Source organism: Argiope bruennichi, chromosome X1, assembly GCF_947563725.1.
Source record: "Argiope bruennichi chromosome X1, qqArgBrue1.1, whole genome shotgun sequence".
Lineage (NCBI taxonomy): Eukaryota > Metazoa > Arthropoda > Arachnida > Araneae > Araneidae > Argiope > Argiope bruennichi.
The window spans coordinates 32211895-32230835 of record NC_079162.1 but is presented as its reverse complement, the minus strand read 5'-3'; the positions used below and the strand labels follow the sequence as shown (position 1 = coordinate 32230835).

At 27.9% G+C, this 18941-nt stretch overlaps 1 protein-coding gene across 2 annotated transcripts in view; it reads right to left on the bottom strand.

The window, feature by feature from the left end:
* Positions 1 to 6609: 6609 nt before the first annotated feature.
* Positions 6610 to 18941, bottom strand: part of LOC129958130 (G-protein coupled receptor-associated protein LMBRD2-like) — a 44317-nt gene continuing 31985 nt past the window's right edge. Inside the window, exons 14-17 of one of the 2 annotated variants that reach the window (XM_056070330.1) lie at positions 17916 to 18029; positions 17266 to 17460; positions 16483 to 16558; positions 6617 to 6752 (exon numbers count right to left, since the gene is read on the bottom strand). In XM_056070330.1, coding sequence (XP_055926305.1) covers positions 16515 to 16558; positions 17266 to 17460; positions 17916 to 18029 — 353 coding nt within the window. In that variant the 3' untranslated portion in view covers positions 6617 to 6752; positions 16483 to 16514. Of the gene's footprint in view, positions 16559 to 17265; positions 17461 to 17915; positions 18030 to 18941 lie in introns of both variants that reach the window. The other variant, XM_056070329.1, reaches the window with a different exon arrangement.

The following is an 18941-nucleotide window of genomic DNA, read 5'->3' as shown; positions in this document are numbered from 1 at the left end:
TGCTGCTGCTGTTATTTACAAAAAGGTTTGAAAGCGATTACGAAACATATTATCAGCAATAAAGAGAAATCTTGCCAAATCTCTCTAGTTAATATTTTATTTACATGTAATCATTGGTATCAGCCCAATCAAAAAGTGAATGCCTAAAAATATCTCCATATCAGTCTTATTTGTACTAATGGAGTTTGTTGTTTTCTCACTTGAACAGAGGTTAAATAGATCCACAAGATTTTCAATTACTTTATTACAAAATAATAGTTTTAAATACTCCTATTGTGTAAGTACATCAAGTGGTGGATAGTAAAATCGTTTTTTGAAAATTGAAAAAAAAAAAAAAAAAAAAATATCCAGTTTTCGGAGGTTTTTTTTTTTTTTTTTTTTTTTTCCCATCTCTTTTTACTTTACTTTGAGTTTGAACTACTTCAAGATCTGGGCTATTTAAAATTATTTCCTAGTTTGAAAAATTTCCAAATCTTGTATAATTTCATCAAAATTTTCCCGTTGAACATTATCTACTTTAATGCAATCGAAGTGTTTCCAACAGATAATTATTATTTAATTTATTTGCCTTTATTAATAACTTGTCATTTATTTTCGATAAATTTTTTGCAATTTTTGAACAATTTCTTCATCAAAATCTTCTAATTAAATGTATGATAACTCTCCCTTCATCAATAAATAAATTGCTTTATTGATTAATAAAATTGTCAGATTTCTCTTTTGGTATATTAGTAAAATTACGCATTTGATATTTAGTTTTAAACATCACATTAAAATTTCGTTGATATTTAGTTTTAAACATTAATTTAAAATTGCAAAAATAATAGGAAAGAACTAATATAAACTTTAAACGAACGTAAGCATAAATACAACACGTACAGCCTTCAAGACCATTTGAGTTGTGGTCATTTAACCCAGTTGATACCGAGTGGAATTGTAATATTTCAGAAAATATAAAATTCCAAAAAAAATTTAATAAATATTTTTCGAAAACAGCTTGAATGAAAATTTTAAAAATATTTAAAAATAATAAGAATGAAATTGTGCATGTACTTTCATTTAAATTATATTAAAAGTGATGTTTATTTTGACATCTTTTGCTGAATAAAGTTTTGGACAATTTTCCCCAATTTATAATGTCGATCGTACAGCCATCTATTGGTAAGAAAATAAAATATATTTGAAAAGACGAAACTATGAGTATTTTAATGGAGTTCATTTGGTATCAAAGGCAGGTTTTGATATCGAGCAAAAATATAATTATGATAATAATAATGATGATTCCCTGTGCAGTTGAAAAGGTTAATATAAGACTAATAATTTCTACATTGTTTTAAAGTAAGTAGCAAGAGCAAAATGGATATTATACTCTCAGGAAGATGATTGACGAAATTTTACTATAATAATTTTATTAAAATAGTCGACAGATAAAATTAGGTGATATTTTTTTAAAATTGTTATTGTTGCTGCTAAAAAATTTCTCAGACTGGACCATAAAGAGTTTGCCTGATTTGGACTAGTTAAAGTAAGGATACTATTATCTCGAATTAAAATCGCAGATAGTCCTCAAAAATTAAATTGAACAAGCAAAATAAATAAATAAATAATTCCTTTCTGCAACTTAGAATTCAAAGGTAGATTCCTTTTCATCTAAACTATTGCTTTCAAATTCCTTTTAAACATTAAAAGAAGAAAAAAAAAGGGGGGGGGGAATAAATTTTGGAGCAACCATAGGTAATGAATTTGTTATTATTGCACAATTCAATACTTATTGCAAAATAAATAATATTAAGGTAAAAAAAAGTTATTACAAAAATAATATACAAATACAGGTTTGTTACAAGGTTTACATTATTGAAAAACTTAAAAAAAGTTTTTAAGTCAATCCCAAAGATTTGTATCAGTTGACAAGAACAAAAAGTTTATCTCTGATTGATGAAGATCTGCAGAAATTTTCCCAAAGTCGTGTCATTAGAACCATTGCAACAAATAGTTTTTGTATATAGAATCTACTTAATAATAAAGGTCATTAAAAACATCAAATGTTGATTCTAGAAGAACGAAACTACAGTTACATCAAAAGATAATGAAGAAATGATATAATTTGTAAAATGCTAAATTTTGATTTATATATTAAGTGCTGATGTGAATGTGAGAATTACAAATATTTTTACTTTAATTGTGCTTAAAGATAGCGTAGTATTTTAAACATATTTGAAAAAAAATTGATAATCGTTTGTAATTATTCATCTTTCAATTAAATGCAGAAAATACCGTTTTATAATAGAAAGTACGAATTTATCATTTGATTGGAAAAATCGTCTGCTTTTCTCAATTAATGTTGAAATTAAGATCTCGGATGTTGCGGATTTAAATCGTTTAACTATAACTATAAACTGAAGTAAAGGGAAGTTTTAAAAATATATACTTCAGTAATTTTGTATTATCTGCATGCCACTGGCGATCATAGTGATTAACATGATATATTTAATGATTAATCGCTATAAGCGTTTAATACATATACCCACACTTGGGGAAACGCTATAAAAGTTGTCTTTTTTTAATATAGTATACTTTCGGTAACGCGGCAGATATCAAACCACTGCCAAATTAACAAAAGCTCCGGAATAATGAATGTGTTTAACAAAATTTATTTTCATGGCACAAAATATGCAGAATTTTATAAAAAGTTAGTCTTTATATAATAAACATTGTAAAACGTAATTCAAAATATGAGAAACAACCTATTTTAAATTTTTGCAAGATAATTGATATCCGATTAGGAAATTGGTTGATCATTATAATAATCTGCTTCATAATTAATTTTTTATAATAAAGTGTAAATTAAATCTTTCTGACAGTATTTTATCACATTTAAAAAAATCTACTACCAAGAAACAAACACCTGAGAATCATATGAATCTCTAATGGTTAATGAGATCCCATAACCAGTGAGTGCATGAATGATTTTTCGCTTTTGTGTATATTGTCACGCAGAAAATATAATTTTAGAAAATAACTTCACTTCACTTTAAAAGAGAAATGGTCATACAGGAGAATCGGGTACATGGTGACATTTTGGTGCCAAGTTGTAATAATATATTTTAATATATAATAATATTTTAATAATTTTAATTATAATTTAAATATATTTTAAAGAACTAAAATGCATGCAGCTTCTAAAAAATTTTTAATTGATCATTTTTACATAATGTTGCCATTAAATCTTTCTCCTTCTTCATTTTTTTAAATAAGTTTATTCAAACTTTAATTAAAGTTTGAAATTCATTTTTTTTTCTTTTTGCCCCTACTTCTAATCAATTGCATCTACCAAAAAACTTTTGTATTTAAAGTTTTTCATCTTAATAAGTTAATTTGATTTATCTTTCTATCTTCAATATTAAGGAAGTTATAAAGAAATGAAAATTTCAGCCCTCACACTATTTCCACCCTCTTTGAGATAGATGGCTCATTTCTGAACTAATCCGAGGTTTTTACATTTTTTATACCCTATTCCAAGAAAGTGAAAATCCAAACAAAATTAATCTAGTTATCTTGTTGACAAAATAACATGGGCAAAACGTTACACGCATATATTATATATATATATATATATATATATATATATATATATATATATATATATATATATATATATATATATATATATATATATATATATATATATATATATATATATAAAATTATTTAATATATATATATATATATATATATATATATATATATATATATATATAATTTTTGAACGATGGATAGTTTTGGATCCTAAGAGCCAGGATCGGTGAAGATCTGCAGATACAGAAATTTTCTCACAATCCAGTTATTAGAATCACTGCAGACAGTTTTCCTGTAAGGGATTTATCTAAAAATAAAGTAATTAAAAACATAAAATGCTAGCTGAAGAAGAACGAAACTAAAGTTACATATGAGGAAGAAACAAAACAAAAAATGATATAATGTGTAAAATGTTAAATTTTGATTTATATATTGCATGCAGATGTGAATTTGAGAATTAAAACTATTTTTACTTTCATTGGGCTTAAAGATATTGGTGGTTCAGTTTGGAAATCAGTTTTCTTAATTGAGCTATTAACCCAAGATGTATATTTTTTCTAATTTAAAATACATTTCTTAAGAAGTTAATTACATTGTTTCTAAAATGAATTTAATACAAAATATCTACAACTTCTTTTATTAAAATTAATTCTCTACCATTGTGCAATAAAACTGGCTTAGCCAGTGTAATTCAGACTTCTACTATAACATTGACTGCCCGCATGTCGTCATAGTAAAGAATCATGTTATGCTCTCAATTATATTTCGATTTCTAGCTTGGTTCACGATCTGACATCAATCATGTTGAAATGCCCAAATTGCCTCTTGCTTTCAACCGCATGCAGTTCATATAGGCATTCTGATTGCGGAATTTTATGTAAGAGGAAAATTACTTAATACTGTTTAAAAATTGAGGACAGTTGTCAAACACAGCTGGCATAATTTCAAAACATTGTCTGAAAACATTATTTAAATTTGATAAAAAAATAAATAAAACTCTTTATTATTATTATTATAGATATATTTTATTATTATTATCATAGATATCTGTCAGCTAAAAATATTTTCTAGCGTTATTATTTTTTCTAAAATTGATTTTTGTATAAAAATAAACGACAGTTATAAAAAAACAACATAAATGTCCCTAAAAATGTTTTATAAAAAGGTGCTATCCATTTCTGCGAACTTTCAGCATTTATTTTACATCAGTTCGATTTATTTGATGATACATTACTTGGCTTTAACATGTTGCCCTCGATTACACTTTCACTCATATGAAAAGATAAAATTTAGCATCAATCAATACATGTGTCCAGAAATTTGCGTAACTCTTATACGAAGTCTGTACAACAGAATTAAAGAGAAATTGCTTCTTTTCTTTTGAAAAAAGTTTCATGTGAATTCATAAACTCTAGTTTGAATCACCATGGGTGAATGATTTTGGTTATTCCGCCAAACTGAGTTCATATGTATCCAGTATATATATGTTGGATGCATAAACTTCTCCACATTTTTAGTGATATAAAATGGTTAGAAGATATTTTAAAGAAAATAAATTAAAAATTATTTTAAAGATTATTGGCAGATTTATTTAAGTACAAAAGTCTTGTTCCTGTAATGAGATAACAATTCCAAAGAAGAGCATAATTTTGTTTAATTAATTTCGAAAGTCAAAGCAAAAAATGACGTGTCCAGCTTAAATAATTAAAGACTTTAATTTATTAGCAAAATCTAATTTGCCTCGCTACGCACACACACACACACATACACAAATAAAAAATGTAAGATTCAATGACTTATGATTCACATTTTTATAGTCAAAACAACACATGAAATTAATATTTGTTTAAATGTTTCTGAAGTCTCCAGCTATAATAAATTTTATTAACATAAATTCTTACCATTAAGAACAAGATATGTATATGCTAAGAAATCACATATGTCATTCATATAAAGATATGGTAAGAAATCCCAAATGTCATTTAAATTTTAATAAAAATTATTCATTATAAAATGCACGAACAATATTGTTTAAAAAAATTTTCTAATTAAGAATTCTTATACAAGCAAAAATAAAAATAACAGTTAAAAAATAATTACAAAAAATGGGCACATTAAATTTAGAACTACGTGTTTATCTGACAGAAAAGCTCCAACATTTTTAAGCATACAATCTTTAAACATGAAGTAATTTGCTATATATTTCCATTTATCGATATTTCTTTAATTATGTAAGATTGTATTGATTTGATGTTTAATGCACAATATAATCGCTAATTTAATACAGCAAGTTATTATATTGCCTTTCTAAAATAGATACACACTTTACAATTATTTATGCCGGCATCCTGGCATAGGGGTGGCGCGTCTTCCCTGTGATAAGGGCGTCCTGGGTTCGAGGATGGTTGTTCTTCCTCTGTTCCTTCTGTGAATGTAACCTCCTGTAAAAAGGGGTTGTGCAAGTGAATGAGTGATGTTTGAGTGGCAAAGTCGTACTGTTGGCTCTAGTTGGCGCTACTAAAACAAGAGACGCACGCCCTATCGGCTTAAATCGCTGTCCTTGTAACAGCGCGCTTGTCTAAGTGCCATAAGAAACCATAGTTATTTATTGTATGTATGTACGTATGTATGTATTCAATATATAGTATTCTTTTCTTTATTATTTTTTAATTGTTAAGTTCAAAGAATATATTTGATAATTGTAAGGCAGCTAACTACTCTAATCCTCCATTTACAAAAAGTAACGATAAAAATATCAGAAAAAAAGCCCTTTATTATCCACAAATTACAGAATGGAATGTTTACACATTTGAAATCAATATTTAATCAGTTTAAATTACATATTACAGTTATTACTACATGAATACAAGGCAAAGAGATGTGGCTTATAAAACTAATTAATGCATTAGAATGAGATGCATTCTATTTTGTAAATATGATCAATTTAAATTAATTTACAAAAACATGAAGATATATGAAAAATAACGTAATATTACTATGACAATATCCAAAAAGGATTGAGCTTCACTGAATTGAAAAACTTGTTTAAAATAGCTCAAAGTTAATAAATACGTTTACAAAAACAATGCACTTCTTTAAGTAGAATATAAATGCAATACAAAAAGTAATTAATAGCCAGTATACTGCAAAATTCATGTTCAAAAATATTCAAAAATCTGAAAAGAAATTAACATCAATAATTACAAATATAAATTTATTTTAAACTTTTATTAAAAGTATTTTACAAGAGGACCAGTAACATAAATCTCCAATAAAAATCATTAATTGTCTCATCATTTATTTTAATGCATAAGGATGCATTCACTTCGTTAAAAGAAATGTCCATGCACAAAATTTCATATGTTTAGAAAGAAATAAACCATTTCAAACATCTTAAAAACTTAAAAAAATCCTTCTGGTTGAAAATTTAAATAAATCCTTCTTGTAAGAGTGGCAAAGCGCACAGAATCACATCATATCTATTTAGGTAGGAACAGTTTTTGGAAAACTGCTATCGAAATATGTCAAATAGCAGGATCATGTTGTACTATTAAATGAAAAATTGCTTTAAAATTAATTATTGTATTGCTGTTAAACAGGCTTTGCCAGTTCAGTATAGGAAACATTTAAGCTTTGTATCACGTTATTTAATTTTCATAAGCAATAATTATAAATAGCGTAAATAAGGCAAATTAACAAGGTTATGAATGGTAGTCTTTAAACCTTAGTTTCTCACCTTTTTATGTTCTCCTCAGTAAATATATTTCAATGTTTTTTGGAAAACAACAATAAGCAAAAATAGTCCATTATTCATGTAACATGACATTAATCTCATACAAGAGTAAATCTTTTCTAAATACTTGATAAAGACTACAAATATAAAATAAATTTTTTAATTGCTAAGGTTATGACAACAAGAACGTCTGTATGCTATTATACGAATTGGCCACAACAATAACAGCAAGCATGAATTAATTAAATCTGAGTACACCATCAGTTCTACTCTACGAATTTTCAAATCGATGCTTTTAAGCAGAAGACTGATCTGGCCATCTGCACACAAACAATTTAATATGTTTGTTTTTAATCCATGTTGAAGACATCATTAAAAGACAAGAAAGAATATTAAGAAAATGGGATAGTAAGAATATATAAGACGAAAAATAATAATGTTTTAAAAAAATACATCTTGATTTTTGTAATATATGCCATTTTTAATCTTTAAACAAAACTACTAAAGATACTCATAACTTGGATATTTATTTTTTCTTGGATCTTTTAACTTGGATATTTCTATTACAGAATTCTAATATTGAACAAGTATGCATATTTACAGTTGAAATTGAATATGAATTATAATAATAAAAAAACAATATAAACTTAACAAAATAATGCAAAAAAAAAGAAGAAAAACGTGAAAAATGCAAATTTATGCAAAAAGCAACAGAGATTTTTTTTCAACAAATTAATTTTCGATGCTTAAACATAAATTAAATTTCAAAAAGTTTTTCAGCTTTAATCTGATAAAAAATGATACATGACCTAATTTTTCCTAAAATTGTAAACATTTTGACTAGAAACAAAAGGTTTAATTATAAACTAATCACAACTATGTCATAGAAATCCACAAACGTTTAAAACAGTATCAAATAAATAAATAAAAAAATAAAAAAAAAAAAAAACAGCATGAAAATTTACATTTAACATTCACTTACAGATATGTACATCAGAAAGCATAGTAAAACACAATGACTTAATACATGTACATATTTACATAGAAACTATTAACCCTAAATTTTAACACAGCAATCTTAATTTTAAAAGAACAATCCGGGTCAGTTTTTACGGTAAGTTCTGCAAAATACTTTTATTACTTTACAATAGACTAATGGCAAATGAAAATTTGGTAATAAACTAACATTATTACACTGGGTCATGTTATATATTTTCGAATACTTAATTCACATCAGACAATACAAACATTTTCATGCGGATTTTCTGACTCGGTAACATACTATTCATGAGATTTCTGTTATATATATGAGTGTTAAGAGATACAGCAAAACAAGCAATAAATTATGTAAATTTTTACAAGTTATACACGAATATTTTAAAATAAACACTAAAACATCAATATCTTTCATAATAAAAATGAGAAGTAGAATAAACGTTATTTTGAAGCCTTCAAAGACATGAAAATTTAACACATTCTACAGAATAGGAGAAGGTTTACAGAGAACATTTACAAATATTTATAGTGCCTCAAATTTATTTGTTGATTTCCGAAAAAAAATTCCTTTACGAATTAATGTTTCAGTAAAAATACAATTAAATATTCAAATGCGCCTGTTTTGTTAATGAAATATGGTATAAATTTATAAAATGATATTAAAAAATGATACACACATATTAATTTGTTTTTCAAAGTTTCTCAAAATTTATGAAAGTTTGAGCTGCTTGTCATTTCCAATATATTTCTTATATCAAAATGTCAAACTGATCAAATTTTGAAGTTGTCCAAAAATAAGTCTGTGCCAACAAAAGAGAAGAAATAATACGGCTACTCATGTATTTTTGTCAATACTTCATAACATAATAATTGAATCGAGATTTTTCAATCGCTTTAAAGGTTAATAATGACAATATTTCGAATTTAATAATTCTTTGTCATACATTTAGAGATAATAGTTCCGCACGCAACCACATCATAAGTCCTTCTATACTAAACTCATAAATGAGTTTGTATTATTTGATTTATAAAGAAAACTCACTCCTTATTTCGAAAATATTCTTTTTTTTTAAAAATAAGAAAAGTTTATTATTTGACACTAGATACAATGAATGATGCAATTATTTCTAAAACCAATCGCTAATAGGCTTTCATTTTTATTTTCAGAAAAAACATTGTTCCCATTAATATATACACAAATCTTTATTCCTTTTTTTTTTTTTTGGATTTATTTACTGTCGATCAAATATAGGAAGAAAAAAAAGCATGAAAAATCAAAGATAACACAGTCAATAAATAACAAACTAAGACTTCTATTAAAGTAATTTTACTCTATACTGCAAAATATTTATTTTTCAAGACCTGGAAACAAATAAGAAGTTAGTCGGGAAACTGAACTATGTCAGCATTCTGTAAGTAACAAGAACTGCAACAACAAAAACAATAACCATGAAACGAAATGCAAAAGCACTAATACTTATTGGAGTTACATAAAAGCAGCTTCTCAAAGAAATATTTTATAAAGATGTGCAAAAGCTGCAGATTGCAAAATGTGACTGGATGCATCATTACATAATATATTTTAGTTTCATTTTTTATTTTATTAACTTTGTGAAAATGTTTGTATTTTTTTTATTTAATATGTGTATTTTGTAAAAAAATGTCTAATATAATAAAACTGCTAAAAATTAATCATAATTATTAGGTAATGATTTCATAGCTTACAAAACAAATATAACATTAAAAATTATCAGTTTACAAAAATTACACGAATAATTAGTATAAAAATATAATAAGAATAAATAATTCTATCTTAATTTAATTTAACTAGCCGCCTTTGGCGACCATCCGGTTCACCAATCTTAATGTTCGTTAAAATTTTAATAATTAAATATTTTATGCAATTCCTACTTTAATAGCTTCTTCATCAAAATATTTTAAAACTTCAAATTTTGATTGTCATATAATTCACTCATAATATTATAAAGGCCTTCAGTCATAACGTAATATGCATCTCTCTAATTTTCTGTTAGAATTTATGCTTTAAATTAAAGTGGAAAGGATTAATCTGCAATTAATATAATAATATTTTTTATTGAAACAAAGCATTTTTTTTTTAATAATATGATTACTGAAAACAGAGTCACTGAGCGTTTAAACTTTATGGGCACTAAAGAATATCTTTCTTAATTTATGTAATATCTCAAGAATTTGTCGACAAAATTTTCTCAGATTCATCACGAGCAGATAGATTAATTAACAATGTTTAATTTTAAATTCATCAAACACTAAGAAAATAAAACGAATCGTTTCAAATAATCGGTTGAAAACAAGTTAAAAAAAACTACTTAAAAAACGATGTATTTAAAACTATAAGCATATACAAAAAATACATAACAAACATAAATACAATTTAATTACAAAAGCATACAACTAACCAAAAAATAATTTAAATCAAGTCCGCATCCGTTGATAATAGTTGTCAACAATCAGAACACAATGCGCATGTGTGAATTTTCAACGCCAGTTACGGTAATGCAAATGTGTGTATTTTTCTACGCCAGTTGGGGTAACGCTATGCGGATTAGAAATTTTTAATTTCCTTTATTCTGTTTTATTTTAAATGCATCAAACATTAAGAAAATAAACAGAATCGTTTGAAATAATCGGCGGAAAAATGTTAAGCCTAGCCTCATTAGTGTGGGGAAAATTACTCATTTAGCGGTGGGGAAAATGAAAAGATTTTTTTGGCGGAAAGTTAGTTTTTAATTAATAATTAAAATTCTAATTCAAAAATTCAAAAAAAAAAAGGACCCCAGATGCACATTCCCGACCTCCAAGGTATACATGTACCAAATTTGGTAGCTGTAGGTCAAACAGTCTGGCCTGGAAAGGAAAGGTAGATTCCATCTCACATAAGTTACTATTTTCTAATTCCTTTCAATCCTCACACAAAAATCAACGGGAATGGTTTTTCCGAAACATTCTCGCATATCCTCCAATTAATTCACCCCCACTTCTCCCTACATAAAATTAGGGATCTTGGATAAGGTCACGAATACTTTGAACGGCGTTCACTAACGGTATGCAAGGTAGTCCCAAATCATAGATATTTGGCATGAATTTACCATTTTTACTGAATCTATTTTGAGAAAACGTGCTTTGAATACCTTTTTGCAGACCGTTTCACACCAAAATTTGACAATCATAATCAGACAATATAACGAATTTCATTGATTTATGTCACTGCGTCTATGAATTATTGCATTTACATGCATGAGAAAGGTCAGACCGAGAGATGGTCAACCGCTGGTCAGATTTGGTTCATAATTTGATACGAATCAGTTTTAGATGCTAAACATGCGTACCAAATTTTATTTACATGGTTCTTTGCGCTTTGTAATAACTGAGTCTATTTGTATTCAAACAGCCGGACTTCCTCTGAACAGATTTTGCTCAACATTTGAAAGAAGTCTGCAAATTTCGTGAAAAGACCGTATACGAAATTTCATTTGTCTACTTCAAAGCGTTTTTGAATTAGCTTTGTTACAGACAAACTGATTGACAGACACTCCAAAGCCAAAAATATGTTTTTCGGACTCGGGCAGGTCTGAAACAAAGAATTTCATCAAAATCTCGAGTTTGAATTTTTTTAACGATTAAAATACTTTTTCTACACTTCGTTTACGGTGAAATAAAAATGAAATATTACATATTGAAACAATCATAGGTAATTTTTATATTGCTATCGAATAATTTAGCATTTATGAAAAATAAATAATATCAAAGTACAAATAATTTTAAAATATTATTATTATATTATGCCTTGTAGATTTTAGCCAATGCCCAAAATTTGTGTTAGTCAGCAAGAACCCAAAATTTATCTCTGCATTTTAAACACATTTGAAGATATTAGCCACCGTTTTCAAATATTGCTCTTTCAATTAAATGCAAACAGTAACATTTTATGTTAGAAAGACTGAATTTATTGCTTGATTTTTCATTTATAATGGAAGAAAAAAAAATTGTCTGCTTTTCTAAATTAATATTGGAACTAAGATCTTATTGTTACGCATTTAAATATTTCAATTATAACAGCTAATTGGAGTAAAAGGAAATTTATCATCAGGTATTTTTTTTCTTGTTTTAAAAAATATCCTTTGACGCTATTGTATTTATTATTATCAGCATGTCATTGGCAAACTAACGTTCAACCACATGCCATCTGACTAACATGACATCTGCAGATCTTTTTTTGGCTGCTAATTGCTATTAGTCGGCCAAAAGTATCCATAATTGAGTGTTCAAGCAATAATGTTTGTCTTTTATTATTAAAATATTTTTTAATTCATTATACTCTCATTAATGCGGCAGACACCAAACCAAAGGGCCTGCTAGGGGTTCAAAATCGCTTTTCAGCCCCTAGCTTTTAAGATATTGCAGTTAAAAAAAAAATACAAAAGTTATTCGTCTTAATGATGCGCTAATTTGGTTTATTTTTCTATTTTTAATATTAAGGAAGTTATATCAAAATGAAAATTTCATCCATTTTACCCACTTTGAGCTAGAGGATCCATTTACGAACGAATATGAGATTTTTACATTTCTTAAACATATTTCAAGTCGATTAAAGTCCAAATAAAATTACTCTAGTTACCTTGTTCACAAGATAACATGGGCAAAGCGTAAAACGTATACACTTTTGAATGAAGGGTGGTTTGGGTTTCTAGGGACCACCATGATCGGTGAAGAACTGCACAAACTTCCCCGAAGTCTTGTTGTGAAAAACATTGCAATAGCTCATCTTCCTATAGGAATCTACCTAACTTGTGATTTATTTCATTCAACTGAAAAAAAATATTTCACTGATCTCCATATGAATGCGATCGAGAATGCTCTTCAACACTTTTTCCATTTCATTTTTTGCAGCTAACCCCGTATGTTCAGATATCTCGCCTATTAATTTCTTTTTTCCCCCTTTGTCTTTTTTCAAACTTGCCATCTTATTCTTGACATAAGATTTATTTTTAATGTTTCCCTAACTAAACGCACTGCCCTTCATATTAAAATAATCTCTTATAACTTTTAAATCCAGAGCTATGTTACGGAAATTTATAGTAGAGTCTCCTATAATTATTTCCATCGATGAGAGTGATTAAGCTGCTTCAAATTTCCAAATAAAAAAAATTTAAAAAAAAATCATAGCATTCTTTTGCTTAAGCTATTTGCATCCTAATAGCTTAAGCACTCTAGATCCACTCTATTTTCACGAGTTTCGTCTGCATCCTCTGCCATATTATGGAAAAATTCCAACAATTCATCTAAATATTTGTTTATCGGCTTCAGTACTTCTGATCTGGAATTTCACCTCGTTTTACTTCCTGATTTACCACCAAATCGCACAAAGTGAATAAGAGAAAGGGAAAAAAAAAAATGGAACAAGAGTAAACTTTCCAGTACGGAATTTCCATGGTACTAAAGTACGTAGCCATTATTAAATTTTGTTTGGCAGAATGAACACCGACTATGCTAAGAGAATGGTTATCACAATCCATAAAAATTAATAATCGTCGGGGTCAGTAGGCATCAGATACGATTAAATGCAATTCAAAAACAAAGAGTCACTGAGATACATTAGATGTGGCTTAAAGATGGTCCGTTACGTAACTTGGAAGAAATTTCGAATTGAGAAATATGTATGGGTTTAGTGGACTTATTCCAGCAGCTGCAAAGTCGGCTGGTAAATTGATCTCATTGGTAGCCAGTGGGAGAGCAGTGACTATAGAATATGAAATATGTCTGATCCCTATTCCGTATGTCCGCAAGTACGAAACTGTATTTGTTGTAACATTGCGTTAAAAAAATGCAGCAATGTTTGTTTTATTAAATGAGGCAGCCCGACTGAGATTCGTTGCTTCAGACCTTCTAACGGACAAGGAAGAGTTCCTTTTTAAAAATATGCTGAACCAGTCCTCGCCTACTTATTGATTTCCCTTCCATGAATTAGACACTTTCCGCTTTAACGAAAGAGGTAACTGATAAGTAAATTTGCGCACTTCTTTCGGACTGAGACCAAAATAAACATCTGACGATCTTTTAACATATTCTGCGAGATATGCTTCCTCCTGAAAAGTTTTTCCATACCATACTAAAAAGATTTTCGTGTTGGCTGGTAGCTGATAGGCTCACCCGGCTATTGAAGCTTTTTGGCAGTAGCGTTTTAGGAAAAGCAAAGGTAACCCAAACTTTTAACAACCTTTGAATACGACAATTCTGTATGAAATATCTCTTTTATTGCTTCAAAATTGACGTCCCGGGAGTCAAAGCTCGATTTGTCGTACTCTTTCTGTTTTTAACGAAGACTCTGATAAAAATATTAGTCGTCAACATCATTGAAAAACAAGATCAACATGCCCCGTCCTGCCATTTTTATTTTGATTCCATTTTTTTTTTCAGAAATATTAAATTAATCAAAAGACATTCTCATGAATACGCTCATGAACCTCAAAATGCTAAATGTAACACGTAATAAACTTCATTGCTAATATTGTATACTCTAGAAGAAAATCAATTGAGTGGTAAATAATTACTTTTCAAGCAAAAACTAACAATTTGAGCTCTAATGTCTGCAGGTTCATATGAAATTGAGTACAAACTTCTGAGCGTATGAAATCATACTTCATGTTCACTCTGTTTAACTTAAACAATATGTTAATGATTTTTTTTTCGATTAATATCTTATTTTAGTAACTATGAGAAAATGCTTTTTTATTCATTTATCATGACTCATGACTAAGGCCATCACGTTGTTAAAAAAGTTATTTAAGCAAATACTTGCGATTATAAATACTGTCATAACAAACTGAACACACTGTAAGATTATAAGAAACTTGGTCAATTGTACTTAACAAAGATTAGTATTAATTTAAAATTTTAAAATTCACATAATTTGTATTGTTTAACAAATTTATTTATTTGGCAACTGGGATAGTAGATTTTTTAATAGTCCTGCTTGTAGCCCTATGCAACAGTCTTCTATACCTAATCGAAAATCCGCAACTGATGTGCTGAATTAACTGAAGTAATAGCTGCCATATTTTGATACTGCCTTATATTTATATTCGACACATGGAGGCAGGTATCGGCAGTGGAACAACCAAGCTCCAGTTCGAAACCAGATTCTACCAAAAAAAGGGTCTTGTATATGAGCTTGGTGTAAGTTATTTCCTACGTCGCGTGTCTCACATCATCCAAATGATGAGGCGGGAAAAAAAAGTTTGAAGAGAAGATTGTCGGCTTAAGTATCTTCTAACCACGGTTCAAAATTGCGATTTCCATTTCAAACTAACTTTCAAGTTGCTTAAAAATGAGATGTAATCAATACCAAACGAAAATTTAATTCAAAAACAACTTTTCCTTGGTCATCATTCAGATTATATTATTACTAACCAATATTATTTAAAAAATATATCAGGAATTGTACTATTATGCTCTCAACTGTCAAATTTAACATTCTGGAACAAATATAAAAGAATACAGGATAAATAATATTCTGTATTTTTTGGGAAAGGCCTTCTGTCTAATGGAGATCCAAAATTTGGGGTCTCAATCATTATATGCATTCAATACATGGGTAACTAATTATACTTCAAAGAGCATATTTTCTGCCAGAAGTGATTTTTTTTTTTCGCTTTCCGACAACAATAGAATTTATATAAAGAAAATTATTATTTAAAATCTATAGATGTATATAATAATAAACTCATATAATTAATATTAGCTAAAAACTGCAAAAAAAAATAATATGCACAATCCTAAATATGCAAAATGTGTACATATTATATCTACAGTTTATGATTAAATTGAACATGGAGAATTTTTCAATTACTTTTCACAGTAATTAGCAATCAAAAAATTATAAAAAATACTAATTGCTTTGCGACAATTTTTTTCATCCTAAGCCAGTAATTTGACCCTAATAAAAATCAGTTGTAAGCTACTTAGGTTGATTTGATTTGATTTGTGAGGTTTTTTAGGCGCAAGAGCCACATTTGGTAAGCTACTTAGGATTTCATTTAATAAGTTATTTTTCATCGTGCATAAAGTATACAACTAATCAAGTTGAATATTTTTTGGAAGAATAAATATTTATGTGAAAAAAGAATATCGATACTTACTACATGAATGCAACACAATCAAAATTCAGATGTCATGTACAAGGAAACAAGTATGTACAAGGAAAATTTTGAGAAACTTCAAAAAAGAAAAAGTATTTCATTAAGCTTTCCAAATGAGTAAAAAAGAATCTGAAATTTCCTGTGACAGGAAAAATAAAAATAAAATAGAAACAAAGCAGCTTGTTTTAAAATTCAATCAATATCATAAGATGAACTATAATTATATTAATGGTACAGCATAACATGTAATAATGATATTGTTTTATAATCATATTATTATCAACATGTTCTCCCTTTTTCAAATTACACTTAATGAATCTATTTATTAACTTAAATAATATATTTTCTTCTAATTGCCATATCGAAATTGTTAACAATAACACTGCAGATTCTAAAATTTGAAAATAAAAATTTGTACATTTTTATTTATAATATGTTTAAAATCATTGCATTTAGTCATTTTAACAACCAAAATGTACACCATCTAGAATTTTTTTAGAAATTACATGATTCATAATTAGTTTATTGATTTTGTGGAGAAAACAGCATGTTTCATATCTTAAAGGGCAATAAATATTCTTTTAAAAATTTATTTGTGCAATGAGGATGAAAAATTGACATGAAATCTGAACACGAAAATTTGGCTTCAAGGTATTTCATAACAGTGGCGATAAAGAGTTTGAAATATATAAATAACAAATAAGAACAAAACAATAAAAAACAAAAATATTGCTAAATGTTAATAAACAGTATTTGTAGTAATTTATACATCATCAAATATACCAGCAGGTGGTCTTCCAATACGAGACCATGATGACCGCAGATAAGTATTACCATCTTCGCCCATATATTCCTCATAATGAAGAGGTCTTCCAAATTCTTCTGGTGAATGGCTTCTTTCTTCCGTATAATCTATAGGCTCGACATCTTTAAGAAGTTCAAGGCGGGAGTTTTCTTCTGGAGATGAACTTGTCATACCTTGTAGGCAGAAAAGGCAGATTAATTAAAATTATATGAAAATGCAATGTAACGGCAAAAACATACCTGCAAATTTTTTATTAATATTTGCGGGTAAGAGGAGATTTATTTATTTCATACGCATACAGCATGCATGTTAACACATACATGCTGTATATGTATGGAAAGTACATACAAATTTAGTTATTGCTAGTAATTATGCATATATGCATACATATTTTTATCATGCATATAATAACATACAGCTTACTTTTATATTAATCATCTATATGACATTTAAGAACATATTGTAGTTGAAAGTTCATCTCAACATTAACTTTTACAAAAAGAAAATTATAACAATCCCAACAAAGCATTTATTTATACATTCATTCTAGCAATTTGAAAACATTTTCTCATTGCCCAAAACTGAACAATAGAAAATTACATGCTTTGAAATATAATAATTGACTTACTTATATCCCTGGTACCAGATCGCCTGTTTGTTCTTGACAATGCACTTGAAGTAGGTCTGCCAGACTGTCGTCGACGTAGTTCCCTATTCTCTACTCTTTGCCTTCTATTCTTTTCTGAAAAATTATATGCTTTTTAAAATTTAAAATAATGTTTTACGTAACATAGTTGAAGTTGACACCACCCAGCCAAATAAATCCGAACTGAAAGATTGTCGTCGCGATTGCTACATGGAAATTAAGGTTAGAGTTCTAAGGATTATCATAGAAAACTACTAATATCAGAATAAATATCATACCGTGTAGCTGCATAATTTCAAGATAATATTGATGGATTAATTAATGCACAAAAATAAATATTAAGTAAATTGTTAGGAAGAGTGTATATATATAATCAGCATCAATTGCATTTATCAGCGTTATCTTGAAATTATGTGGCTACAGAATATATTTATTCTAATATTAGTGTTGCTATATATATATATATATATTGCAACACTTGGTGTTGAAATTTATAAGGCATCTGGTAATACCTTAATTAACAGTTAAAATTTAGATTTATGATATAAGATGATAGGTGTTAGTTTTTCTTCCTATTAAAGAAATACCTTATATCTAGAAAATCATAAGCATATAATGAATAAAAAATAGCGTAGTCATCTACCCTATCCAATGCGGTAAATTTGAAAAGAGCACAGCAAAATCGAAGGTTGTCAACCACCATGTTGCCGATTTAAAGCTTCATCGGTAACATGGTCGAAATTTGGCGTCGTTTCAAACAGTTGCTTGAAATATGTTTAATTGCATCAGGTAAGGACGTTAAAACAAAAGTAGCGATTCTCGTGAATGCTTCTTCTTCTTGTGTACAGCCGAATAACCCGCCACCACTGAACGTAAGAGTATCGACAGGATTTGTTGTGGCCGATTATTTCGTGAACGCTGCAGGTGAAATGGCTGTTGAAGTTTTCAAAACTTTTAATATCTCAACTAGGAATAGAAAAAACTTTATTAAAGTGATTCTTCAATTTG